This window comes from Propithecus coquereli, unplaced genomic scaffold, assembly GCF_000956105.1.
Source record: "Propithecus coquereli isolate 6110/MARCELLA unplaced genomic scaffold, Pcoq_1.0 Scaffold72, whole genome shotgun sequence".
In the NCBI taxonomy this organism is placed as follows: domain Eukaryota; kingdom Metazoa; phylum Chordata; class Mammalia; order Primates; family Indriidae; genus Propithecus; species Propithecus coquereli.
In genome coordinates this window covers 4224209-4251254 of record NW_012153285.1, presented here as the reverse complement: position 1 = coordinate 4251254, position 27046 = coordinate 4224209, and the positions used below count along the sequence as shown (strand labels likewise).

The 27046-nt window shown below is 43.7% G+C and overlaps 1 protein-coding gene across 1 annotated transcript in view; it reads left to right on the top strand.

Annotated features, from left to right (window-relative positions):
• PPM1H (protein phosphatase, Mg2+/Mn2+ dependent, 1H) overlaps positions 1-22202 on the top strand; it is a 242350-nt gene extending 220148 nt beyond the window's left edge. The window contains exons 9-10 of the mRNA XM_012661560.1: positions 8937-9088; positions 21891-22202. Coding sequence (XP_012517014.1) covers positions 8937-9088; positions 21891-22038 — 300 coding nt within the window. The 3' untranslated portion in view covers positions 22039-22202. The remainder of the gene's footprint in view (positions 1-8936; positions 9089-21890) is intronic.
• The last annotated feature ends 4844 nt before the right edge of the window (positions 22203-27046 follow it).

Here is a 27046-nt window from a genome sequence, read left to right as displayed (position 1 = left end):
CTGAGTGCTAGGATTACAGGCGTGAGCCACCACGCCCAGCCTCATTCTTTTTCTTAAAGAGAGACCCCAAAATTGTTTAAACTTTAGATCTCATAAAACATGGATTCCCCCTGCATAAAGGGAAAATGGTGAGTTCTAAGGATACTTTGATAGGCTAAAACAGTCATATTTGACAGTTTTCTCAGTCTGCTCCCTGGTCCCACAGATCTGTAATACCCTCTACTTTTGTGTGCTCTGGGTGAGCACCCCTGGGGACCGTTTGCCCACTCCCACCACCACCATCTCTAAGAATACGCTGGGGAGAAAAATCACGTTAAGACTGTACAGAAGCTGCTTTCTTTGATTCTGGTATATTCTGACCTTACGTAGGAGAGATTTCATGACCTGGCTGTTGTCTCCATCTATAAATCTTGGGTCTGTCTGTAAAAATCACTTGTATGCATCTGTGTGTCATATACATGGGTTGTTCCCATTTGGCCAATGACTGGAGATTTGCCAGCCAGCTATTTGAATAAAACTTGAGGTTTGCTCTGACACACACCAAAAACACTAGCTTGGCAACTCATAAAATTCATGGGCATACAACGGGAGCCAACCTGTATGTTTTGTCGAACATTTCCTCTCATTGAAGATTGTTACCCTCTGATCCCCTTCTAAAAAGTAATAATTTCATTTGAATGTTTCAGTTAAACATGCAATATTTTCACATTAATATATTACATTAATACATATAAGAATAGTTTGAGAAGTTTGTTCAGGAAATGAAAATCCCTGGAATCTACTTCCTGAAAATCTGAATTACTAGGCCTAGGAATTTTCACATTTTTAGATGACCCTAAGACCACTCTTTGAGAAACACGGTCATAAGCCATTCTTCACTGTGCTTCAGGAACTCCAGTCCTGAAATGGATTTGTGTTATATCCACACTCTAATCCTGCATTGCATGATTCATGATTCATTCTTACAATGGGTGTGGCTCAATGCCAGGCTGGTAGGTTAGGGATAGTATGCATCTTTCTGTGCTTGATTGAACACAGGGCTGCTAAGATGTAGGCTTCTTGTTACCAGAATAACTACAATTGGTGAGATTGACTTTGCCACACAGCAAGCATCCCACAATTTACCAGTGGTTAGTGTGTCTTGTCTTCTCAGACAACATGCACAGTAGCTGCTCACTTGCTCTCTTGAGAACTCTGAAGTAGTAACACTGATTACTATTTTAGTCCCAATGACCAGAAGTAGGAGCCAATGAATAAAAAGTAACAGTCATTTCACTACTTACGTCAGGTGACCATGTTACTTAACCCCTCAACCAAGATATTTTTGAGTCAAAGGGGACACTGGTACTAATTATGCTGGGAAAACAGGCACAAACTAAAATTGTTGCAGCAAAACAAGGGTATATGGGCCGGGTGCATTGGCTCATGCCTGTAAATCCTAGCACTCTGGGAGACCGAGGCAAGACGATTACTTGAGCTCATGAGTTCATGACCAGCCTGAGCAAGAGTGAGACCTCATCTCTACTAAAAATAGAAAAATTAGCTGAGTGTCGTGGTGTGCACCTATAGTCCCAGCTATTTGGGAGGCTGAGGCAGGAGAATCCCTTGAGCCCAGGAGTTGGAGGTTGCAGTGAGCTACAATGATGCCACGGCACTCTACCCAGAGTGATACAGTGAGACTCTGCCTCAAAAAGAAAAAAAAGGAAATTGAACCTCAGTCCCTCCCCATAAAAAAATAAAATAAAAGGATGTACAGTCACTCTGTTTGTGCCTTACCTGCCTCTTGAATGGCCTTGAGGCAACTCAGTTTATCTGCAGTGCCCCCACGTGTTTACACTCACAGGCTAGGATTCCTATCTCCGCAAATGAGCATTTTAGTAAAGACTTATTCCTCAAATGATTATTCAGTTATTAATAGATTCAAGCACATTCATTTGCTAATTCATTCAAGGAGGCTTTGATTTAGTGGTGAACGAGCCTTTGGAAACCCAGAGAAAGGAATGTGCGTGTTATGGGAATGTCCCAGCAGGTAAGTGGAATTCCCTCCTATATCTTACCTTGCTGGGTTACAAGGTACCAGGCGTCGTGTGGAGAAGATGGAAGCCTTATGCCGTGGTAGTCAGACATTGGGTGCAACTTCAGGCTGTCTTCACAGTACCTGATATTTTAGCTGGTTTAGAAACTTTTTGAGCTATTAGATAGTATTCACCTTCTAAATTCAAATGTTTATTTTGTCTGTAGACTCCAAAACAAAAAAAACAAACCCTCAAGAATATCCATGGTATATTTCAAGTATAAAATTGTACCCGCAGCCGAAACAGCCAGCTCCTTTAGCATAGTGTGAGCAGTCAGAATATTTGTAATACTTCACTGTCACTTGATTTATTTGCAGCCAAGTGCTCTGAAGTCATGAGGTCAGTCACATCAAGGCCTAACTCATCCTACGATGAGAGAGTCAGAAAATAGTAGAGCTGTAAGCAGCCCAGTGGTTGAGAGTCCTGACCTCTCGTGTTACAAAGGGAGACACTGAAGATTTGAGAAGTCAAGGCCTGTCCCTCACCACTTTCCGTGGAAATCTAGTACTGTGGCCAAACCAAATAAGGTAGAGCTGCCCAAACACACCAGCCCTTTCTCACATCCCCAGGCTTGGGCCCCTGCAGGTCCCTTTATGTGTGAGGCATATTATGTCCAACTCCTCCTCCCTGACATCCTCCATCTGCAGAATCAGTACTCCTCTGTCATTCAATATTCCCCGCAGGTGGTCCATAAGCTTTGAAATTGTGAACAAACAAAGTGGTTTTGCCTAACTACTAATAGGCGAAGTGGGTCTCAAACCCACATCTTCTGCCATCAGATTCATTGTTAGTTTCATGACATCATGTAATGTAGATGGAATCACTATAGAAAATTTGGATGTGATCTTGGTGGCCTACCAAAATGCCCATCTTGAAACAATCTCCTTGGTTTTTAGGACTGCAGGAAGATGCTGGGGTTTCATTTTCTTGCGGTACAAGTGCCATATTCGAAGTTCTGTAGGTTGAGCTTCTGGGTGGGCCACATGAGGTGGAGAGCACAAGACTTCATACTCTCCTTATTTCCCACCACCTGTCGGCAGCCTTTACTTTGGAACCACCTTTGGCTTTCTCTGCCATGTAACACTACTGAGAGTCCCAACCGCTGTTATTTTAAATGAGACTTTCGGAATTGAACCAGTTCTCCTGAGCCCGCTCCTACTCCTCTCCTTCTAGCAACTAGCCAACACTCGGGTGTTATTGCCCTGAGATCAGTGCCATAAAAGAATAACATAGAATTAGAATTTACAATTCCCTTCCACATTATCATTTGATCTTCCTAACAGTTTTGTGAGAGAAGTAGAGCACGGGTTATTTATTTATTTTTCCTGTTTTCTTCAATTTTTGAAGAATGATTTCAGAGATGAGAAAATGAAGAGCTAAAGAGAATAAGCAGCTTGTCTCGTCACGAAGCTGGTTAGGAGGAGAGACCGGCAGCGAGGGCATCTGATCACAAGGGCAGCTGCTCTCTCTTCCCGAGCCAGGCCTGGCTGCAGGAGCTCACTGTCCTACATTGAGTACTTAAAAGGAAAAAAAGGTTTGGAGAATTTGCTGAACTGATGAAGATGTAAAAGCTGCAAGGGCATCCTAGACAAGCAGCAGAGATTTGGCAAATGGAAGAATTCATGGGTTCTTTTAAAAAGTGGCATCAAGAAGCCAGTGTCACTCAATCCAAGGAGCCAGATTAAAAAAAAAAAAAGAGGCAGCAGCAGCCAGCGTCAGCACATAGTGGTATGAGGTCTCTTAACATGCCACCAAAATATCAATAATAGGGCAGAGACACAAGCACATATTAGACAAACGCTGAAACAGCAGCCTGCGGCTGGGTGCTAAGTGGAGGTTCTGTGTTAAAGAGTCGCTTGTCACAGGCTACTGTGTAAAATAAGTGCCCAGCAATGACATTAAGGACATCTCTAAGTGCTCTGAAGCTGAGGGCCCTGTGAGAACAGTCAGCACTTGGCTCATTCCGGGCACATTAGCCAAGGCTCTCGTTTGCCCCCGGACTTCTTCCTGCTCCTCAACACTGAGCGTTTTTTGTTTGTTGGCAGCTCCACTGAGGACAGGCGAAGAAAAGGAAAGAGTTTGCCACTTCTGCTAAATACCAGCACGTTGCATTCTGGTGACTATTTGGAAGTATCAGAGTTAATAAGCTAAATCTGTTGTGTCACCATGAAATTAGGGGGTCTTCTGAAGGGATCTTATATGTTTAATTTTTTTCTTCCTCCCTTCTTACCCTGGTCATTCTTTGTCTTAGCAAGTGTGTACTGAAGATCTACTACAGCATATACTATAGAAGACACTGCTAGGCCCACAGAAGAAATGCAGATTGAGATCTCTGGCCTTCATAAGTTGAATTTTGGGGGGATGATAAGTTGACCAACTCCCTGGGTATTCACTGTAACCTGGACAGGGGTGAATGTCCAATAAGGGAAATGCTTTCTTTGGTTATGAATTGAGTGGTTACCAAGGGCTAGGCTCTGTGCTCTGTTCTGGGCACAGAAACAAATAGAGCAAGACAGACTATGCCCCTAGAGGAGATTATTGCCTATTGCAGCGTTTTCAAAGTAAGATTCCCCTGCCACCTGCATCAGAATTCCCTGATGTCCTTGTTTAAGGATGCTGATGCCTGGGCGCCAGCTCAGATCTGCACTAACAGACTTTTGAAGGTGGGATCCTTGAATCTGAATTTAGTTAAGCAGCACTCCAAGTGATTCTTAAACACATTCAAGTTTGAGAATGACTAATCTTGTGGAAGAGACAGAGAAGTGAACCCTGATGTATACACATAGGTATTAATAAATACTATATTAGTGGATGTGAAAGGATTGTGCCTGTAGAAGACCAGGGGAAAGAAAGATGGCTGCTCTTTGTCCTCCTCATGGTTGCTTTGGCAACAGAGAGTGACACCCTCCCCTTTCAGCCCTCCTTCTTCACCACCAGTCTGACACTGAGTAACAGGTACCCGAAGAAAGGAAGGAAGGAAGGAAGGGGAGATGCAAGTAGGAACCCATGGGAAATCACCTCACTTGTTCAGATGGCGCCTTCCCAGAGAGGCCACCATGGCCACTTTTAAAATGACTCTCTGTTGTTCTCCTTAACCGGCTGGATTTTTCTTCAGAGCACTTATATTCTGACATTGTAGTTTACTTATGTGTCTATCTCACCTACTAGTTTAGAAGTTGTGACTTTGTCACTTTTGTTCACTGTATCCCTGGTGCCAAAATGGTTGGCATGTAGTAAGTGCTCAATAAATATGTAATGGAGGCAGCAGGAAGACAGGTGGTTCCGCCCAGTCCCATTTCTCAGCTGCTCAGATTATTTTGCTTTGAGAAACTACAAAAATTCCCAAGGATTTATGTGGCCTTTTTCTCCCTTTCTTAGCTGATGGGAACACAGGATAGAGCTGCTAGAAGCCCTGACTCATGTTCCCCAGCCCCCCTCTGACAAAGACCTTTCTGTGGCACACCAGTCCCCTCCGGGGCCTGCAGAGACTCCCTTCCAGATGTCTGAGTTCAGGGAAGCCTCAGAGCCCATTAGTTTGATGTGAGGCTTCTCAGAACATTGAGAAGCCATTTAAGGAACTGAACAGAGGAACTGGGGAGGTGAGTATGGTCTGAATGCAAAGGGCCGACAACAGCTTCAGGGAGGGAAGGGCAGGACTCCGAGCCCGCTGGAATCCTTTGAAGCCCTCACCGCCCGTGGGGAGGGTGGGCGTGCAGGGGGATGACTTGTGCAGCAGTCCAATCTGTCCAAAAGTGTTTTCAGAAAATGTTCTGTATCACAGGTTAGTGTATAAGACACGAGCTGTAAGTGGAAAGTTGGCAAAGACCTGTGGAAATTGGCTACAGGGCAGGAAACAAAGGGTAGCCAGAAAAACCTGACAGGATGTTTATTGGGGAGTGCCTCAGGGAATAGGGTTGTGATCAGTTTTTATTATTTACATAAAAATTACATGGAGAATGGTATTGAAAGGGAGTTTCACGTTGGCTAATGAAACTACATTAGGGAGCGAGCGTGGAAATGTGAATAGTGGAATTAGGGAAGGATTGCATTTATTGGCAGAATTGGAGAGAGGCGTTTTATAACATGTTTGTCTGTATCACCCACCCATTCTGTTGGCCAAATTTCCATTTCAGTAGTGGACAGGACACTTTCAGCTCAAGCAACCTGTCACACTCCTTGGGTCAGCAGAAAGCACTTTTTTTTTTTGAGACAGAGTCTCACTGTTTTGCCCGGGCTAGAGTGAGTGCCGTGGCATCAGCCTAGCTCACAGCAACCTCAAACTCCTGGGCTCAAGCAATCCTTCTGCCTCAGCCTCCCTAGTAGCTGGGACTACAGGCATGTGCCACCATGCCTGGCTAATTTTTCTATATATTTTTAGTTGTCCGATTAATTTCTTTGTATTTTTAGTAGAGACTGGGTCTCGCTCTTGCTCAGGCTGGTCTCGAAGTCCTGAACTCAAACAATCCACCCACCTTGGCCTCCCAGAGTGCTAGGATTACAGGCGTGAGCCACCACGCCCGGCCTAGCAGAAAGCCCTTTTGAAGAGGTTTAGCACCCTACTCACAGGGCAGATTCTGAAATTAAACAGATGTTATCCACAGACATGGCAACTTCGCTTTCAGAAGGAGCTGGAAGGCAAATTGAATCTCCTGTTTAGCTAAGACTGGCCCAAGCATAAGACTGGGCTACCTGACATCCACATCTCCCCACTTCTTGTTACTTAATATTTGTTATCCTGTGAAACTCAAATTATCACAGAAATTTATTGTAGATACACCCCAATAAGAAGCTAGCAGTCTCTCTTAAGCAAACTGTTGCATCCTGATAGTAACAACCCAACGAGCCAGGATTTGAAGTTGGGAGCTCAGGGGTGACATTTTCTGTCTTCTCTATAGCCTGCTCTAGGGAACAGTCTACACAGGCATCAAGGAATCCACTGAGCCTGTGATTTTCTTGTTTACAAACCTGGCCCAGTAGAAGTCCTCTATGGCCTTGCTACTCAAAGTGTGGTCCATGGACCTTCAGGGAGTTAGAACTGCAGATTCTTAAGCGCCCCTCCCCCGAGAACTGAATTAGAATCCGTAGCATAACAGAATCCCTTGCTGATTTCTAAACACATTAACATTTGAGAAGCACTGGCTTTAACATACCTAGGAACCACAGAAAATAAAACAAAGGCAGGTTGCTTCTGATACAATACAGACCACATTAGTTAGCAGCCTGAGGATAGAATTCTGGCATTTGGGACTTTCTGGTTTGTTGGAAACTTAAATTCCCCTTTCCTGTTTTCTTTAATTTGCTTATAAGGCTCAGTGCCTTCTCCAGAATGTAAACTTAGCCTTAAGTGAACATGCCTTTTGAAAAGAAGATATTAACAGGCAGTGCAAAATACCCCTGAGTGCTCATCCCCTGAACATGGCCCATGTGCTGGGCCATTAGCTGGTCGCTACTATCGGGTTCACGGGCCACAGAGCCCTGGCACCTGACGGCTGCTTTTCATTTGCGCTCATTTGCCACGGGCCCTGTGGGTAGGCATTTTGTCGTCTGCTGCTGCTGGGTGTAGGCTGTTAGCCCACAGGACCAGCCCCACAGTAGGGTGTCACTAGCCTGGGCAACCCTTTCCATAGCAAAGGGCGCCTAGCTTTCAAAGACCTGGCTTCAAACACTCTCTAGGCCTCTTAGAATTGTATTGTCTCCAGACCTGACATGACCTAGCAGTGGCCATGTGAGAGGACACGAGAACAGCAACTTACACTACCTCCTCTTTCATCTCTCTCCCCTCCTCCAACCCATAGCTTTCACTCAGACTTGCTTTTAGAAGATAGGACCGAGGAATGAGGGGCGTTGAAGGAGACTAGTTAAATTGACCTTTTTCCTCAGTTCGTGAGGTGGTGTGAGCAGGGGTTGATTCTGCCAAGTTAGGAAGGAATAGCAGTGAAACCCCAAACTTCGCTCCTCCCTACGCTCCCCACCTCCCCAAAGCAGAGTGAACCTGGAGCTGTGGCCTGTCCCAAACGAGGCTTGGTTTCTATTCTTACTAGTTTTGCCAAGGCTGCTTCATTCTTTGTAAAGAGCTTAGGTGCGTGTTGAAATATCCAAGTCATTCAAGGCACTAGAGACGAGGAAGGACTTAAAGTTTGTCACAACAATGACACACTTTGCAAATTCAGACTGAGCATGTGTCCTCTGTAGCTTAGCTTAGATTGGGGCGCCTCCAGCCTGGGTGTGGTGTCAGAGCCCATCCTTATATGAAAGGAGTTGGCCCCTTGGGCCTCAGAGCAGGCAAGGCAAGAAGGGTTTCAAGTGAGTGCATTAAGTAAAGTACGTCTCCTTAGTCCCAGTCAAATACATGCAGCACACTTACTAAGGATGCTACGTTGGCTTTATCTCCCCCACAGACTGGGAGCTCTTCTGAAGCAGGAAAATCTGTTACTCATCTTTGTATTTATAGCATCTGGCACAGGGTAGGCCCTTAATAAATGTTTGCTGAATTAATGTGTTAAGGAAGACCAGCACATAAGCCCCTTGCCGACGATCTGGCTAGCACGATATCCACTTGTAAGTCGTCATTCCAACTCCACCTCGGGCATTTCATTCTCAATTAGTTTCTTCCTTGTCAGTTATTAAGCCCACCTCGTAAGTTCATTCACAGCTGTGCATTGGGCCCCACATGGCTGTATAGCAGGTCTGCGAGGGAGGCTGACCCTGGGCACAGAGCTCTCTGTATAATTAAGTACCTTACAGTGCATACCTAAAAACCACTAGGCTTGGCAGGAAAAGGGAAGGGAAGTCAGAAGTCAATTTGTTGGGGAAAATAGCGTGCTCCCAATTTCTTAAGCAGTGTATTCCTGCTCTTTTCAGGTAAGAGTCTATGATCTCTCCAAGTATGAGCATGGAGCAGATGATGTGCTGATCTTGGCCACGGATGGACTCTGGGATGTTTTATCAAACGAAGAAGTAGCCGAAGCCATCACTCAGTTTCTTCCTAATTGTGATCCAGATGATCCTCACAGGTTTGTACATTTCTGTAACTGTAGGGTTGTTCCTCAAGCAGTCTTGCATGACATGACTGAAATAAATAATCGTGCAATTCTCACCATTCATGATTTATAGTAGAGGCTGGTATGGATGATTCAGTAACCAAAATGCAGAAGAACCTTTCTTATTAAAGATACCTCCTCGGCCAAATAAAAATTCTCCTTAAATTGAACCCGGATACACATGGTAAAGAATTTGATTTGTTTGGATTTCAGCAGCATATCTTCCTCACACTTACTTCATATTCTCCAAAGTAGGAATAATCCAATTTTTGATCCTGCCAATGACAGTGATGGCAAATGTTCCCCAGCATTGACATTCATCCATTGGAGAATTATTTTCTTTTGGGAAATATGGAGAAAGGGGAGAAAGATTAAACTAAGTATTTCATTATAGTGGCAGTGTAAATATCCTCAACAACCCTGCAAGACTCTCAGAAATAAACAGAAATCACCTCTGGAGAAAGGCAGCCTTAATTAATTAGAACACAAACAAGTCACCATGAGTAAAAGCCAGCAGAAAACAAACAAAGCAGAGCGGGCCCTATAAATACTTCATTATTGGATTTATCAGTCAAAAATATAAATAAATAGTTTAACATGCTTCAGAAATTTTTTTAAAAAAACATTGAAAATAGCAACGATATGAAACTGTAAAAATGATGACTAAGCAAATTTTAAAAATAAAATGGAATCTCGGGATGAAAAATATAAAAATAGGAATTAAAAATTTTATGAATTAAACAGATCAGAGATAGTTGAAGAGAACATTGGTAAGCTAGAAAATTGATCTAATAAATAATCCAGAGTATGGCATAGAGGGACCAAGAGAAGAGAAAACATACAGGTACATGGTTGTTCATATTAAACTATAAATGTCATAAACATCTTTTTGTATGTGAAATATGAGAGGCGGTGTAGTCTAGTAGTTAAGAGCATGTAATCTATAATTGGACTTCCTGAGTTCAAATTTTGGCTCCACCCCTTCTAGCCTTGTAACCTTGGGGAAATTTCTTAACGTGTAAAATGGGAGTTCCAATAATACTAACCTCATGCATATATATAAGGTGAGATGCCTGTTAAATAGCACTAATAGAAGATTTTGTTGTAATTACTGTATGTCTCATATATTTGACAACAACAACAAATTTTTTCAAGAAAAAAGTAAAGCTAAACTGTCTCCTCTTAGGATTATTTGGTATAATTTTGCTCAGGTGCTGAGGAATTGATGACACTGTAATTAAAGATTCTTTTGTTTGAATTTAGATGTATTTTTCTCCTTTCAAGTTTTCAGTTTTAATCTGTGTTCTATATCATACTTGTTAGTAACATTCTCACGCTGATTTTCACTATGATTATTTTCATAAAGCTTTGCCAAGTCAGCTGCCAGTTAGGAGTTAAAAGGCACCCAGTACTGTTTTAAAAATCTCTCCAAGCTGGCCTGGTCTTGCTTACCAGCCATGGTCTCTCCATGGTGACAAATCTGGCCACCAAGAGTGGTAACCTACGGGCAGTGTCCTCATGCCAGGTCAGAGCAAGCCCTTGGGGTCCGTGAGACTATTGTCTACAAAGGCAGGGTTCACAGGGATCTCCTTGGAACAAACAGTGCAGAAATGGAAAAATATCTTTCAGTCCTCCTTTCAGAGAAGATGGCAGACCAAAGCCTGAGAAAGAATCCTGTATCAGATAGATGAATGAGTGAAAGGGAAAGTTACAAGAGGAGCATGATTTATTGGTAAGGGATAGACTATCAAGTTGGAGAACAAAAAAAATTCTCGTTGATTTTTGAGGTCCTAAGACAACTGAGGGTTGGGTTTTTTCTTCTTTGCCAAATAACTCCCATTCAGATTCATTCATGTGGGTGATACTATTAAGGGCCTGTGTTACGAGCCAAGTCCTGCTAGACCTTGGGGAAGAATCTGTGAAGAAATCAGACCTCAACTCTGCCCTCTTGGAGTTTAAAGTCTAGAGGGGGTTTCAGAAGCAGAAGGAAGTTACAATATGAGTGATTACAGAAAGGAACTTAACCTAGGGCCAGGGATGTCTAAACTTAAAACTGAAGAATAAGTAAGCATGAGCTAGGCAACATAGGGCTGGGATGGAGTTGAGGATGGAGAACATGGCACATTCAGGAAACCCAGCAGTCGGTCTAACTGACCGGGCTAGCCGGGGAGAGTGCTCACATCAGAGGTGTGAGGGGTCCGTAGAGGCCTGTGGACTCATGAGATTAGTGAATTTGAACATTAGGTGTTGGAAAGGAAGGCCGTGGTAACAATGTAGAATTTGTTCATTATGATTCATAATCGGGAAACGTTCTGCAAAATCTGATGGTAAAAGACGTATGATGAGGATTGTTTATCTATCCCGTGTGCTCCTTACTAATTAAGCCATAGTGGGAAATCAGAGAAACTTAATTTGTTTCAAACTCAGAATTTCGGTCTTCGTCAAGAAGTCTTTGCCCAACTAATGTCCTGAATCATTTCCCCAATGCTTTCTTTTAGTAGTTTAGTATTTGGTGAGAGATAGGAGTCTGGAATATGCATTCTTCTGCGTATGGATATCCAGTTTTCCCAGCACCATTTCTTAAAGAGACTGTCCTTCCCCAATGTATGTTCTTGGAACCTTTGTCGAAGATGACTTAGCTGTAAGTGCGTGGCTTTATTTCTGGGATCTCTATGCTGTTCCATTGGTCGATGTGTCTGTTTTTATGCCAGTACCATGCTGTTTTGGTTACCATAGCTTTGAAGTATATTTCAAAGCCAGGTAATGCGATGCCTTCAGCTTTGTTCTTTCTGCTCAGGTTTGCTTTGGCTATTTTGGGTTTTTTGTAGTTCCACATGAATGTTAGGACTGTTTGTTTTTTCTATTTTTGTGATTAAACTCATAATTCAGGAATTCTGTGAAATGATGTTCTCTTTTATGCGTGTGGCATCTCTGTACATATCAGTGTGTAGTTTGGCAGGAGGGCACCCCACTCATATTCTGGCTCAGCCTGTCTCCTTGGGAGATGTATGGACAAAGAACGCTCAGTCCCAAGAGCTGGTGCCCTTTCAACTGGGAGCTGTTCTGATCCTGTTGTGCAAAATGGAAATATGAATGGAAGTTGCCCAAGTCATAATTTCTGTGATGAGGAAAGGCCCACTATAATTCCAGAGGCTCTATTAGCCCTCTCTTGGCCAGAGGGTTCATTTCTCTCTACATGTAGCCCAGGACCACAGGTTTGCCTGTTTAATCTGGGGGTTGGGGGAGTGCAGAGTTGCTGGGTCCAAGCCTGAGGGGACTGACCAAAGGAGATCAGCCTCTAATTTGATACACAATGAGAAAGGAAAGATATACTCCCCAGGGCGGGAAGCCTGAGGGAAAAGGAACAGAACAAAGTAAGTGAGAGAACAACAGAATGTTTCTGCATTTGAGGTTTTGAGTGGGCCTGTTTCACTTTGAATTTTACTGGATTCTCCCAGCTCTGTCTAGAAAGGAAGCAAACAGAAGGAGGCAGGGCACTAGTCTTGAGGCAGGCAGGACTTTGGGGTTTCGCCGTATGGTTATTGGGCTTTTGTTTATGTTGCATGTAGGCTTTTTCTTTTGCCTCCCAGTGTCAGCCATTCTCAACAAATTGCCAGCATTGTCCTCCTCTGGAGACATCCTTCCCAACAAGGAATTTAAAATAGCGGCTCCCCCTCCAGAACGCTGTGCAGGAAGAGATGATTAGCATGAAGACGTGTTTGCCAAGTTCTGGCCCTCACACCATCCTCTCGGGCAGAGACGGATGAAAATGAGCTGTGGGATCTTCCTGACCCTGCTGTATCTTAAGTCCTTTTGCTCTTTTGAACTGTCTCAACAAAGGAACCAGAAAATTAAAAGGCGGCTTTGTGGATGAGCCAGAATATGAGTGCAATAAGTTTTTTTCTTTCTTTCTTTTCTTTTTATTGGAGTTTGCCCTGAAGTGTAGCAGAGCTGGCAGTTCTTTGACTCTTCTTGTGGGGTCATGAAATGAACCGTTCATAGGAAATCTATCAAGCTAACATTCTAGAGTGGGGTCACTGGAGGTCAGGCTGTGCACAGTCCTCTAGTCTCCTACAATTTCAGTAAGATTCTCCGTTGAGGCCTAAAGGTCCTGTACAATTTGGAGAAGGTACTCAGAGAAGGGCCTGGAAGAGTTTTTGACTATCCCCTCGGTAAGGCCAGAGGTTTAGTGGTGGGTCTCCCAGGAAGAGTATTCAAAACAGAGGCAAGTATGTAAATACTCAAAAAAGAAGCATAATATTTTGTCAGAAAGGAAGAAATTGTTAATATTACAAAAGGGGAAGGGAGTGGGCAAAGCCAGGAGGAAACAAACATGAAAACATGGAATGGATTCACATTCCAGATGCCCACGCAAAGCTTCACAAAGCTTAGCTCCTTTATTTCCCAAATCCTGTCTGTGAAAGCCTAATTTTTTGTATCTTGGACCTAATGACCCTCCATCCTCCTGCCTTGACTCTCAAGGGGCTTTTTATGGGGTGTTAAATCTGTGGGTACCAGTATACCATAAACCCATAGAGTATGTCTCTGTTGGCAGAGGCCTCATCGATGTCTACAATTCTCATGTCATTCTTCGTATCCACACTCTCCTTGGCTCAGAGAACTGTGTGCCTTGGAAGGAAGAGATTAATCAGTGGAAAGTTAATAGTAAAACACCAACCAATACTGACAGCTGGCATTAATGCAAGTATTAAATGCTAGTTTGTATTACCCTGATAATATGAAATTTATTTTGGCAAAAGACAAAGATTCTTTTTAGGAAATCTTTCTGTGAGTTAGCAGAAGTAATTTCTAACAGTGCTATATGGTTTTCAAAAACTATGCCTTAAGGGGGGGAGGGAGGGTAAGGGCATCATACGTAACCTAATCATCTGTACCCCCATAACAGGCTGAAATAAAAATTTTTAAAAAAAAAAGAATTCAGATATGAATATGACATGACCCCCAAGACATGTTAAATTAACTGAAAAAAAAAACAAAAAACTATGCCTTAAATATAAAAAAAAAAAAAAAACAAACAAAAAAAAGGTGGGAGATTTTCTCCCCAACCCCTCACCATATCTATTACAGGTTTTAAGAACAAATTTGTGAGTGTCAGATCTGGTCTTTGAAGATGAGATAAAATCTGCATTTTTGTTTCTTTTGCAGTGTTTAGCATATTCAGATCCTTAGGAAATCAGAAGAGAGTCCTGAGATCCTGGCTGTGGCAGCCTGTGAACAGCATACAGCAGCCCGTCTTTCCATCCCATTTAGGCTGGTTATGTGGCTGTTGGGGCAGAGCTGTGTAGCCACTTAGCAGTGTGGCAATATCAGGGTGTTTGAAAGGGCTTGCCAGGGAGGATTGAGAAGGAAATGATCTATCATGCCCCTTTGTATTGAAATGCTGCTGTTTGGGATGTGAACTAAAATAAACACCAGGGAACTGGTGCCAGGGTGCATAGAGGTGGAAAAGGCCTGGCAGGGGGTCTCAGCCTCTGCCGTGGGGGTGGGGAGCTCTCTCCAGTGTGTGGCCTTGTATATGCTGACGGCACACAAACCTCGGATGAACTGAAAGCAGTGATGGTGTTGCAGACAACAGCTGTCATCCTTCCAGTGTCTCAGAGTATTCTGTCTGAGTGGGGTCCCCACACCCTGTGCAGGGGACAGAAGCTGGCAGGAGCAGCTTCACCTGCTTCAGAGCTTGCTTCCAGAGCTGCTCAAGGGACATGTGTGGCCCTGCTCCCAGCAGTGAATCTAAGTCATGTGCCCTTTCCCAGGACAAGCTGCCCCTTTCTGAGCACAACAAAGGCCGCCTCCAAACCACCCCCCAACCCGACCCTCTACCCACCCAGTTGCCAGAGACCCCTGCCAACATTCCAAAGCCAGGGAGAGCTTTTCTACCTCTTAAATTTCTGAGGCCTGCTCAGAATGCAAAGAGGAGTCCTCCTCCTGTTCCCACCACTCTGTATTACTGAGGGTGTCAGCAGATGGAGGCTGCCTTTTATATGCAAATATTGGAACCATTAATTCCCCAGTTCCTGCTACCAACCCTCCCTGTTAAAAGACCCTGTCTGTACCATCCAAATGGCAAACAGAAGTTCCCACCTAGCTAGAGCGATTAAGGACTTTAAGGCATGGTGATAGCCTGCAGACTAAAATTGACATATTTTTGACGCTCCAGTGCTGATTCAGACTCTGCAAGAGGTAAATGCCTTAAGGCAAAACTTGTGGGGAGGAGAAAGGTATTTTATGTCTAATGAGGAAAATGATAGCTAACATTTATTGACCTCTGACCATGCGTGGGGCACCATGCTGAATGCTGTATGCAAAGATCACATTTAGTTCGTACGGGAGCCTTGGGGGATCTGCACTATTGTTATTCCAGATTTACAAGTCAGGGGAGAGGGGCTCAAGAGGCTGAGGACTTTTTCCAGAGTCAGCCATCTGGGCAGTGGGAAAGCCAGGACTGGCACCTGGGCAAGCCACGCCCACCCCCTGAGCCCTTTTTGTGGTCTGCTGAGGGGGGCAGAGAACCAAGCACTGCCACAGAAATGGCAGGACAGGAGGACAATCGAGGATTTATGGCCTCCTCCTGCCTGGTTTTGGAGTCAGTGGTTGTGAAAGGAGCTTTGGGCCTTCCCGCTGCACTCAGCCCCTCTTCCTTTTTGTTTTCCTTGCGCCCCCCTGCTGTCCTTTCTCGGCTCCCTTCCCCTTGGAGCCCGAGCCTGGTGGAGTTTGCCAAGTCAGATCCCTCCCTGACAGCCACTGCCGATCAATATTGAAAGCTTCAGCCAGAGAACAAAAATGTTCTCAAAATTCAAAACTTGTCTCCTGTGGAGACTCTTCGCTAGGAGAGGGTGAGCACTTGAGACACTCCAAGGTGCTCTGAGGCAGCCTGCCTGAGCGTTCGGCTCTGCATTCAGCTTCCAGAAACGCCAGCCCCACTCAGTCCCTTCTTAGTCCCCTCTTAGTCCCCGCCGGTGTGTAACAGAATTCACTTCCCATCCGCTGCTCTCCTGAATATTTGGGGCTTATATTTTACGTTGTGACTCCAATTTTCTCCCGCCGCTCCCTACACTCCTCAGTTTGTGACACATGTGTACCCTACCCGATAGAGCCTGCCTGTTTCTTTCATTGTCACCAACCCAAGCAGCCCCTGCAAGGTAGAAATTGCTAAACGAAATGAGAGCAGGAGAAGCAGTTCTTTTCCTTCAGAGAAAGTTGTTTGTTCTTGTACTAGTCTTGATGTAAAGCAGTGATTTCATGCCTGAGGCAAGTGGCCCTGAATACGGATGCTAATGGGCTTGAAAATGGCCACCAGCCCGGCCCCAGTATGGGGGCCGCAGCAAAAAGCTTTCAGGGTCCTGGGGTTGTGTCGAGTTGATGGGTTTATGAGAAGAGCTCTTGTGAGTGACCTCATCTTACCTGCACGCTGTTGCTGACTTTCTTTCCAGCGCTGGATCTCCCGTAGCGAGCAGCGAATGTCAGGAAGCCGGTCCTAGAGTTCGGTCGCACCGTTCATTTACCGGATGCATGTCCGGTCAGTCCCCGTCAGTTGTCACTCAGGCTGCTCTTGGACAGGGAGGGGTATCACATGCACTAGAGAAGCCTGGCAAAGAGAGAAGCCATGGAAAGGAATCTGAGCTCCTGGGAGCAGTGCAGGAAGAAGAGGTCACGGGGATTCTCCCTAAGCTTCCTTCTCTGGAGCACAGGGCTTACACGGCTGAGGGCAGATGCCTGACAAAATGGGGGTTCTGTGAGGAGCAGGAAATGCCTGGCTAGGCCCACCGCACAGGAAAGGTGTGGTGTTAAACCTCAGACGACTCCTGCGGTATGGGGAGACTAAGCCAAAAAATAAACATGAGCGTGTTCTAGCACTAGAAAAACCCCCAGTAAAGACAAATTTTAAATCTCTGTAGATAACACAGAACACACAGTGAAAAAATCCCTTCTGAAGAGAACCTTATATCTTACCTTCACACCCACCAAGAGAAAGAATAACTAAATACAACAGAGCCTTCCCTCCAAACCCCAAAGAAAACCTGGATATAATAGAACAGGTTGAGAGAAGAGTTAAACATGTGCAAATAGAACCATAAGGTAAGAAGAGGTGAATTTGGAAAAGAACCAAATAGAACCCTCACAGACCATTTGTTAAAAGAATTACTAAAAATGTATTCAGTAGAAGGAAACTAAACCCAGAAGGAAGGGATAGACTGAAGAAAAGCAAAGAAGTTAGTAAATATGTTGGTTTATTTATGTAAATATAGGTTGGAAATGATAATAATGACTAATGGAGGCTTAAAAACAAAGTGAAACTAAAATACTAGGCAGTAACATAGAAGATGAAGAAAAGGCATTCTAAGAGCCTTTTATTTTCAGGAGGAGGACAGAAATACTGATTCACTTATCTATTAAAAACTTAAAGGCTGGGCGCATGGTGGCTCACGCCTGTAATCCTAGCACTTTGGGAAGCCGAGACAGGAGGATCGCTTGAGGCCAGGAGTTGGAGACCAGCCTGAGCAAGAGCAAGACCCCATCTCTACTAAAAAACAGAAAAAATTAGCCAGGCAGGTGGTGCGTGCTTGTAGTCCCAGCTACTTGGGAGGCTGAGGCAGGAGGATCATTTGAGCCCAGGAGTTTGAGGCTGCAGTGAGCTACGATGACGCCACTGCACTCTAGCCTGGGCAACAGAGTGAGACCCTGTCTCAAAACAAAAACAAAACGTAAGCATAACTGCTAAAGGAACAGAAATAAAATAACACTTCCAAACCAGTTTCAGGGCATGGGAGGTGTTAAAGGGAGCTATCAACCTGACAGAAAACAAGAATGAAGGAGAGAAAGACATTATAAATAGAAAACACAAAATAAGGTTTCACGTATGTGCGTAGCTATATATGATAACAAAATAAGTTCATATATGTCCATTTTAACAAATAAATATGGAGTCTTAGTGACTGTAAGATTAGATTTTTTATTTATTTAGCCATATGCCACTGGTGAAATACACTTAATGTAAAGTTTAGAAGTCCCTCTCTGCTTTGTGAATCTTATAATTGAATAATATCAGGATGAGAAAATGGTATTGACAAGAACTATGATTTCTTGCCTCAGAGACTAGGATACCATTAACTAAGGCTGATAGATAGGAAAGTGCCACCTTGGAAGTGAAAATAAATTAACATTTATTGAGTTCTTCCTATGTCTTAATTGGGGCCTACAAAGGAAATTGAGAAGGAGCCTCAGAGAGAACTCATGGTCTGTGTCATGGAAGCCCAGACACAGGAGGAGAACTTGCAGTGTGTTATGGTATGAAAGCCCAAAACAGAAAGAATTCAAGAAGAACAGAGATTTCAAAGATGAGGAAAATGATCAACAGTATCTGTGCTGGAAAAAGGTTGAGCAGAATTAGTATTGAGAAGCTGCCTGCGGATCAAGTTTTAAGAGGACAGATTAGTAGGGTATTGGGACTACTGGTAAGAGACTAAGAAAGAAAGTGGGAAGGAAGAAATTGAGGAAGCACGAGTGGATTTCTCTCTCAGGAAATTCAGCACCCAGGGGAAGACGGAGTGGATGGTGAAGCAGTCTCAAAGGAAGTTATCTTGGAACAGGTGACAACCGTATTGAAGAATAAAACCTTAATTATCTAGATCCCTTAGGGAAATAAGCTTCCTGGGTAACCATCTTTTTCTAGGTGACCTAATGCTTGCTTTTTAAAATACCAAAGCTAATTTTGACCATTTTAAAGTCACTCAGCCATAGCAATATCAGAGTGGTCTCTGGCCTTTAACTACGGACGATGCTCTTTCACGACTTGAACAAAGCTGGTCGGGCATCGTTTAAGCTTGTTTCCATCTCTCAGTCATTCCCCCAAGACTGCAGGACCTGTTGAGGCCTGTTTGCCTCTAGACTAAAATAGCCACACAGAGCGGTGTCTTGAGTTCCTGTATCTGTTTTTTTGACATCTTTCAGAGTATCTTTCTTTTTTTTTCCTTTTTTTTTTTCACATGTGACGGGTAATATGCTGACAATGGAATGAGGTGTGAGGGAGGCACATCTCATCATATATGAGCATGAAAACCCAATCACCATGCTTATGAGCCACAAAAAGATTGCATATCTTTTATGGCCAGCTGTATTTTCTCATAGCCTGCCATAATTTTCTACGTTTAGTCTGCTCATGAGCTGGGCTAAGGTGTGTTTAGCCCTAATAGATGAATCATCTCTATGTATCAACTCTGCCAGGTTTCTGAACCTGAAAAGCTAAGGTCCACAGCGTGGTCAATCACTAGGATAATAAATGTCACTCTGATAGTGCTGGTGGCCTTTCTCTACATGTTTATATCTCAGATATACAGTTTAATATAAAACTAAGAGTAACCTGGGGTGAACATCTGAGAGGCTTTTCTTAATGTAGTATACGAACTACAGTATGTGAATTTTGAGACATTTACTTGGCTTTTCTGCGAAAGGCATCTTTGGAGGCCTTTCTGTGTATTTCCTGATCTAGGAGGAGGAGAACCCTTGGAAACAACTAACTGGTTGCATTTTCCCTCAAGTGTAATTTAGAGAGTTCTGCCTCAAAATTGATAATTCTGTCAATACAGATAGAAAAAGGTGGTATCTTTCCTACCCACCTACTACTTATCCTCTAGGAGGAAAGGCATTTATTTTGGATTCACTATAACATCCTTTCCTCTGTAGTGCACGCTACACTTCTGTCTGCTACCTGGCCTGTACGAGTAGCGTTGGTTCTCAACAACCATACAACTTGTAATCGTCACAATCCTGAGCTCATTTGCTAGAGCACTTGTTCTTAAATAATGGAATGATGCATTCCATTGCATCATGCAAATCTCTTTTAAGATGAGAGCCTGTAAATTCATAAGGGGTTTTACCAGAAAAATGGAGAGACTTCTGGGGTTCTGAATTCCATAACTCACAGTTCCGAAGGCGAGGCCGAGACCGTCCAAGTAGGGCAAAGTCGCTAGCAACACCTTTTACAACATCTTGTAAAAGGCCAACAGGCTGGCGTCCGAGAGCGTTATAGAGTGACATTTATTATCTTGGTGATTTACCAGCCTGGCTCTTAGCTTTTCAGGTTCAGAAACTGATTTAATCAAGATACAGAGAAGAGATTCATTATCAGAGTTGGGCTCACCTTAACCAAACTCACAAGATAGATCTGTAAACCAAAATGCCAGTTGACATGTATACAAAGAAATATAACTGATAGAGCCCATCCTTTCCCTGTAGGCAGGCCTGCACAAAGGCAGAGCATCATCAGAATGTTATTTGGTGAACATGAAATCAGAATAAAGGTGAATCATGTGTTTAATGGCGTAGGCCAAAAGAGTAATCCATCCCACACCAAATATGACCCTGTCAGTGGAACTGTTTCTTTGAAGTCTGTCAACTAAGACTTCGGTTGCCCTGATCAGTATTTGGATAGACACCTGCCAGTGTTTAGTCTCATTTTTTATGCCTCAAGGCTAACCCAGGCCCAGGCCCAACCGAACAACCTCCCAAGTTGGTCTTTCTCTAAATGATAACACTTTCCATCAGCTTATAGTGTCATTCTTTTTTCCTTAAGTCTACAGTTTAAATCTCAATAAGCAATCTCATTTCCAAATTCTCAGTGGAGCCCTTGGTGTACTTCCCTTGGTCAAGAGGAGGGTGGCCTTGATAAGGATGAGTGGGACAGCTCACCCACACCAAGGCTTATCAGTCATTTACAAAAAACCCTCACATTCTTGCTATATTCCTATGCTATGTATACTATCATCAATATTTTTATTTTGGGTATGCTACCTTGGTGATGGGTACACTTATACCTTTGACTCAAACTGCACAAAAGCAAATCATGTAATCAAAACATTTGTACCCTCATAATATTCTGAAATTTAAAAAAAAATTCTTTTAACGACTCACATTTAAAAAAAGTTTTATTTTAGGCCGGACGTGGTGGCTCATGCCTGTAATCCTAGCTCTCTGGGAGGCCGAGGCGGGCGGATTGTTTGAGCTCAGGAGTTCGAAACCAGCCTGAGCAAGAGCAAGACAACGTCTCTACTAAAATTAGAAAGAAATTAATCGGACAACTAAAAATACATAGAAAAAATTAGGCGAGCATGGTGGCGCATGCCTGTAGTCCCAGCTACTTGGGAGGCTGAGGCAGGAGGATCGCTTGAGCCCAGGAGTTTGAGGTTGCTGTGAGCTAGGATGATGCCACGGCACTCTAGCCCAGGCAACACAGTGAGACTCTGTCTCAAAAAAAAAAAAAAAAAATTTATTTTAAAAGGTGATTTATTCAATATATCCCTACCACCAATGGAAAATGACTATCGTTTGTCACAAAAGAAATATAGCCCTAAAAATAAATATATTGAAAACAAAAGTTCTTATTTTTCCCATGTACTTTTTTTAGCTAGATACTGTTTGCAACAGAAAGCTCTGTGCCTGAGTGGGTCTTTGTTAAGATACACTAGCACCAAACTGAGACTCTCCTTAGTGTAATCAAAAACATCAAAAGAAGACCAAACAGTACAATAATTTAGAAGGTTATTTAATGTATGTAGGGCCTCGTCCCACTAACATCTAAAAACAAGTCTCACGTTAGGTTCCCACGTTTTGGCAAAAGATGACTAGGCTTTTTCCTACCACGAGGACATTTGAAACTTGCTTATGCAACTGTAGTGATGCCTCCTCCTTCCCCACCTCGCCTGACCCACTTCTGCCTGATGCTGTACTGACTCTCTCATTCCCGCCTCTCCCTGCACAGGTACACACTGGCAGCTCAGGACCTGGTGATGCGTGCCCGGGGTGTCCTGAAGGACAGAGGATGGCGGATATCTAATGACCGACTTGGCTCAGGAGACGACATTTCTGTTTATGTCATTCCCTTAATACATGGAAACAAACTATCATGAAAATGGCCCAGGGGATTGGGAGGATAGAGGGGCAGGAAATCTGGAATGCCTCTCAGCAAGGTGGAACTGGGACGTGCCCCGGCTGAGTTCCAAGCGATGCAGACTCTTCCCAGCCCAGGTGGGGAGTTTGCTGCCAAAAGGCCTCTGGCTGTGCTTCAAGATGACCATTAGGTTTCCATGTCTTCTTTAGTAACAGGTCAACTCTATAAGAGCAAAACACAAAGGCTGCTACTGAGTGTTATATTTCTGTTAGTTCCTTTTATAGGCCTCCCAGGTCGCCTTTGCCTATTTGGGGCGCATACATCATATTAATATTTATTTTATCTAGAGTAGCTGGGCAGCCATCTTCAGGTGTAACAGGCAGGAGACTCTTCCGCCTGTCAAGCTGCCAACTTCTCTCTGGGTTAAAAAGTGCTGCATTGGAAAGTTGGGAACATGCCTCAAAGTGTAAGCACCCACCTTCTAGTAAGCCTGACATTGATTTCAGGGATTGCTGCCTGTGCGTGTGCACACTCGTTCTCTCTCTCAATCTCTCTCTCTCTCTATCCAACTCTATCTCTCGGTAATGGTGGGGTGAGGCAGGGATTTTTCCTTTTTGGACATTCCTTGAATCTTTATTTTTTTCCCTTCCCTAGAACAGGACTGGGAATTTCCAGCTCCTTGCTGAGGAATTTCTGTGTCAGAGTCCAAGCCGGGCTGGCTTGTCCCCATATCCTCCAGCCCACACAACCAAGGCAGCCATCCGGGAAAGCGCCCTGCATGACACAGCGTCTTTGTTGTGTAATATTTGTTCCCGAGTTGCATTTCCTCACCAAATCAGTGTGTTTTCGTGAAAATATATGGGTGTTTCTTTGGACCAACAGTTTCTCTGTTACCGTCAATGTCATCTCCCTTATGCGGCCTGAGGTTTCTCTGTGTGAGTCTGCACCTTCCCTTCTGGAGTGGTTGGCCCTGTCCCACCTGCTGTGTCATGGGGACATGTGTAAAGCAGGGTCTAATGGGGCAGGTTGGGAAGTTTATTGTATCTGTAGGTTCACCATACCTCATCTGAGGATGATTTTGGATTCAAGTTTCATGAGCTGTAACTGTCCCAAGCCCACTTCAAACTAAGCGTCAGTATCAGAGTTCTGTCAAGGAGCAGGAGTTCTACTCTCCCTGTCATCTTTGTGCAGGTCCCATTAGGAATGGCACTTTGATGAAAGTGAATTCGCATAGGGTTGACTGGTCATTTTTTTGCTATGCTCCCTGTCCCTTCTCCAGAGAGTCATGTTCTAGCCACCCCAAAACTGAGACCCCTATTCCGACTGTAGCTCCACCTATGAGTGTTCCACACAGGAGCAGCAACGGCAGTGGACACTAGATGGACCTGCTGCTTCTCTACCAGGAGGGACGACAAAGTGGACTTTAAAAATCACTTGTGTCTCTTAGGCAGACTAGACTGCTGCTCCATACCAGGGGACCTTGTAGAACAACATCTAATTACCTAGTCTTCTTCCTGCAGAGCTACCGGGTGTTGTCACCATTTTGACAACTTTGTGTAATTAAAACACTTTTCTAGACCCAATAAAGAGGTCATTGGTGTGATCCCCCAAAATGCTAATTTCAGTTCTCAAGTTTGTCTTTTGAATACCTCCCCCAGAGGAGAGGATAGGAACCTTTCCTCTAGGGTGGTAAATCACTACATTCCTGGAGTTGTAGATACTTTATTCAAAAAGGCCTGGAGCCTTCCTACTCAGGAACGAATTCATTCCGCAGTGTGGAAACAGTGCCCTGTCTGGCAGGTGAAGTACTGTGGGGAATTCACCCCGCCAGATGTTTGCCAAAATGTTGCCATGGAAGAATTGGACTACGACCTTGTCAGAAGTCATCTTCATCTGACAGCTTTTCCTCCTTTTTCGGTAAATCTTAGCTACCCTCAAACCTACCCATCCCAAAAATCTCTTTGGGGAGAAATTTATGGTAAACTGTTTGCCTTCCTGGCAGAGTCTGATGCTGTGGGGAAACTTGTGGGCATCCTACAGCAGTGAGCTCTGCTTTCTGCTCCTGCCCTGATTCTCAAAGTCACATATAAATGGGAAACTTGAGAAAGTCTTCCATGGAAGACCCTGAGACCTTTGGGATCTTTCCTGTGTCCCCATTGCTTTTCATTTCTTTGCTTTTCTGGGCCCAACCTTGACCTTCTCTAGTTTTATTCCAGCCACCAGTGTCAGAATTTTGGTATAGATATCATGACAACCTTCTGCTCAACTTACCAATTCACTTACTGCCAAGGCATGTCTCAGGAAAAACTCTGGAAACCGCTAATTCAAAATCTCCTAAAATCTTGAGAATTTAGTCCTGCTGGTTTTAGTTAGAAAGGCATCCAGGAATTCTTTCCAAAAGCCTCCTTGGGTGGAAAGATCTTAGTAGCAAGACAAAGCCATGCTCGTGTTTGGGGGATGGGAGGAAGACTACAAATGAGGTAAATAAATCAAAAGCGGGGAATATGATTTGTTAATGGCTGTGGCACATCTGCCCGGCACTGTTATTGCTCTGTGAATTGAGCTTTCTCACTTTAGGCTTTATTTTTCACCTGGGCCCAAAGTCACCCCATTCCAGAATAGTGAGTGTGTCTACAAAGCAGGTCGGCCCTTGGAGCATTCCTGGACAGGTCAAGAGAAAACACCCTTCAAAATTCTGCAGAACATACTTGTATATGATTCTGAAATCTTGTGTATCTGATTTATAGCCAAATCTGCCTGCCCTAATAGCCTCAGAGGAAGTCTTGTTAATACTAAGCTTTTGATTTTCCTAGTCAAGTGTTTATGGTTGTCTTAGGGGTGTGTGGCCACTTCCTTTAATGAAAGGCTTTTTCAGCTCTAAATCTCTTTGTTGGGCTGGCTCTTCACACTATTTGGTGAAAGTTTTCCTTAAAGAGAGTGAACTCACAGTCCATCCGTACTCCAGTGTTTTGCGAGGCAATGACCAAAAGCTGTTTTTGGAGTACTGAAATCAGGGCAATGTCAGCAGTCAGGGGGTGGAAGGTGTGTTTTGCTGTGGTTGTGTGTACCTACCTGCTGTTGTTGAGGCAGGAAACAGAGGGTGAAAATCTGGCTGGGCCAAGTATATTCCGCTGTCTAATAGGACAGAGCCTTAAAAAGTCAAAATTTCAATTATTTTCCACAGTATTCAGTTTTGAAGGATTTGGGGTGTTTAATTTTTTAATAGCTAGCAACTTACCTCCACGGGGCTTTGTGAAGTCAGCTGTGGCCACCCTCTTCTTACTCTTCTCTCTAAATACTCATTTACTTCTTGGAAAGAGTTATAGCCACAGGTAGATATTGATGGGCAAGAATGAGAGTCCCAGGACCCAGATTTAGCCTCAGAATTTGGCCATTTGGGGCAGGGTTTTCAATTTACTCAGAGCACTAGAGTGGAAACGCTTGGGAGAAATCTCCCACATCTTTACAATTCTGATTCTCCTCTTGATATCCCCTCCTTCCCTCCTTCCTCATCTGCCAATCAACTTTATTTGTAAGGCCACGAGTGGTCAGTGGTTTTCTTTTCACTCGTTTAAGGATCTAACCTTTCCTTAAGTGCCCCAGGAGCTCCGCTGTTTTCAGAGTGAATATGTTAAGCTTTGATGAGATTCTATTTTCAGTAAGTTAGTGCTTCTGGGACACGTGGAGAAAGCAGTGAGAGTCATTGTCTATGCAAGGAACAACCAGGCTGACCCTAAAAGTTATCAAATCTAAGAAAACGGGAAAATGGTCTCTGGCAGGACAGAGTTTTACATTAGGAGCTCAGATCTGTGAGGACTTAGCATTGCAGAGAAATGTTGCAGCCTGGACACCATAGCCCACTTCTCTAGGCAAACTTTGGCTTTGTGTGGGTGATGTGGCATACGTGTGTACACTGGGATTTATCAAAGGACACTAGACAAGCAGCCTGACTCGCCTCTTCTGTGAGCATCGTGGCTTTTTGTCAGATTTGAGCGCCAGTCCCGAGAGTGCTGCTCTTTCAAATCCATAGTGTTATCTGTGTAAATAGCTTTAATTTTTCCTCTGCGTCCTAAGTGAACTTTTGTTCATGTAGCAACCAGGTAGACAGTGACCAAATAAGGTTGTAAATGTGCTGTTGTTTTTTATTGTGATGTACTTGAAGAAGGAGAACCCGTGTCCTCCACTCTTCTGATCTCTCATGAGTATTTTGTGTTTGTTTGGGGTGTCCCGAGGTTACCCTTTTACTCCTGTTTTGCCTCCAATTTTCTATGTTTCTTCTGGAAACCCGGGGAGGCCCATTCTGGAGATCATCTGTAAGGAATGTATCGTGGTCTGGGTTTCCAAAACTACCCTCCGTACAGTGAATGAGAGAAATCTGCCTGGAAGTGGTTTCAGAACCATGTACCTTTATGCTTTGTGATTGTGAAACATTGACTTTTGTAACCCAAAAATGAAAACTGTTCAGTAAAGGGGATCTATTTTGTGTGTTTTGAAACTTAGGTGCAATTTCCCCTGGAAAAAGCTAAAGAAATGTATATGCTCAATGACATTTTAAAATAAAATATTATATATATATATATGTATATAGGACATCTTTAGCAAAACTTTTTTGTGTGTATTTTCAGTGAATTCACCGTGATGTTCCTTCATATCAGGTAATGGCATGGTATGAGAGAATCACGGTTTAATGTGAGGTTATCAACTGTGAACACAGACTCAAAAGAAAATCAAAAGGAAATGGATGCCAACACTATACGCCTTCGCAGGAATAGCAGCAAAGGCTAATAATACATTTCAGCTATGCCTCTGAGTCTAGAGAAACTACCATGGATAGTGTGCATAAACACATGAAGAATTCAGAGAAAAGAATTACTCCCAAGAGGTATCCTTAAGTGAGAGGGCTGGTGCCTAATCTCCTTGCTGAGGACAGAATCAAGACTCGCCTTAATCACTTACGCATTTTAAGTATGCACTTACAACATGTTAGTAAAATATACTGTTTTATAGAGAAAAGTTACCGTGATAGG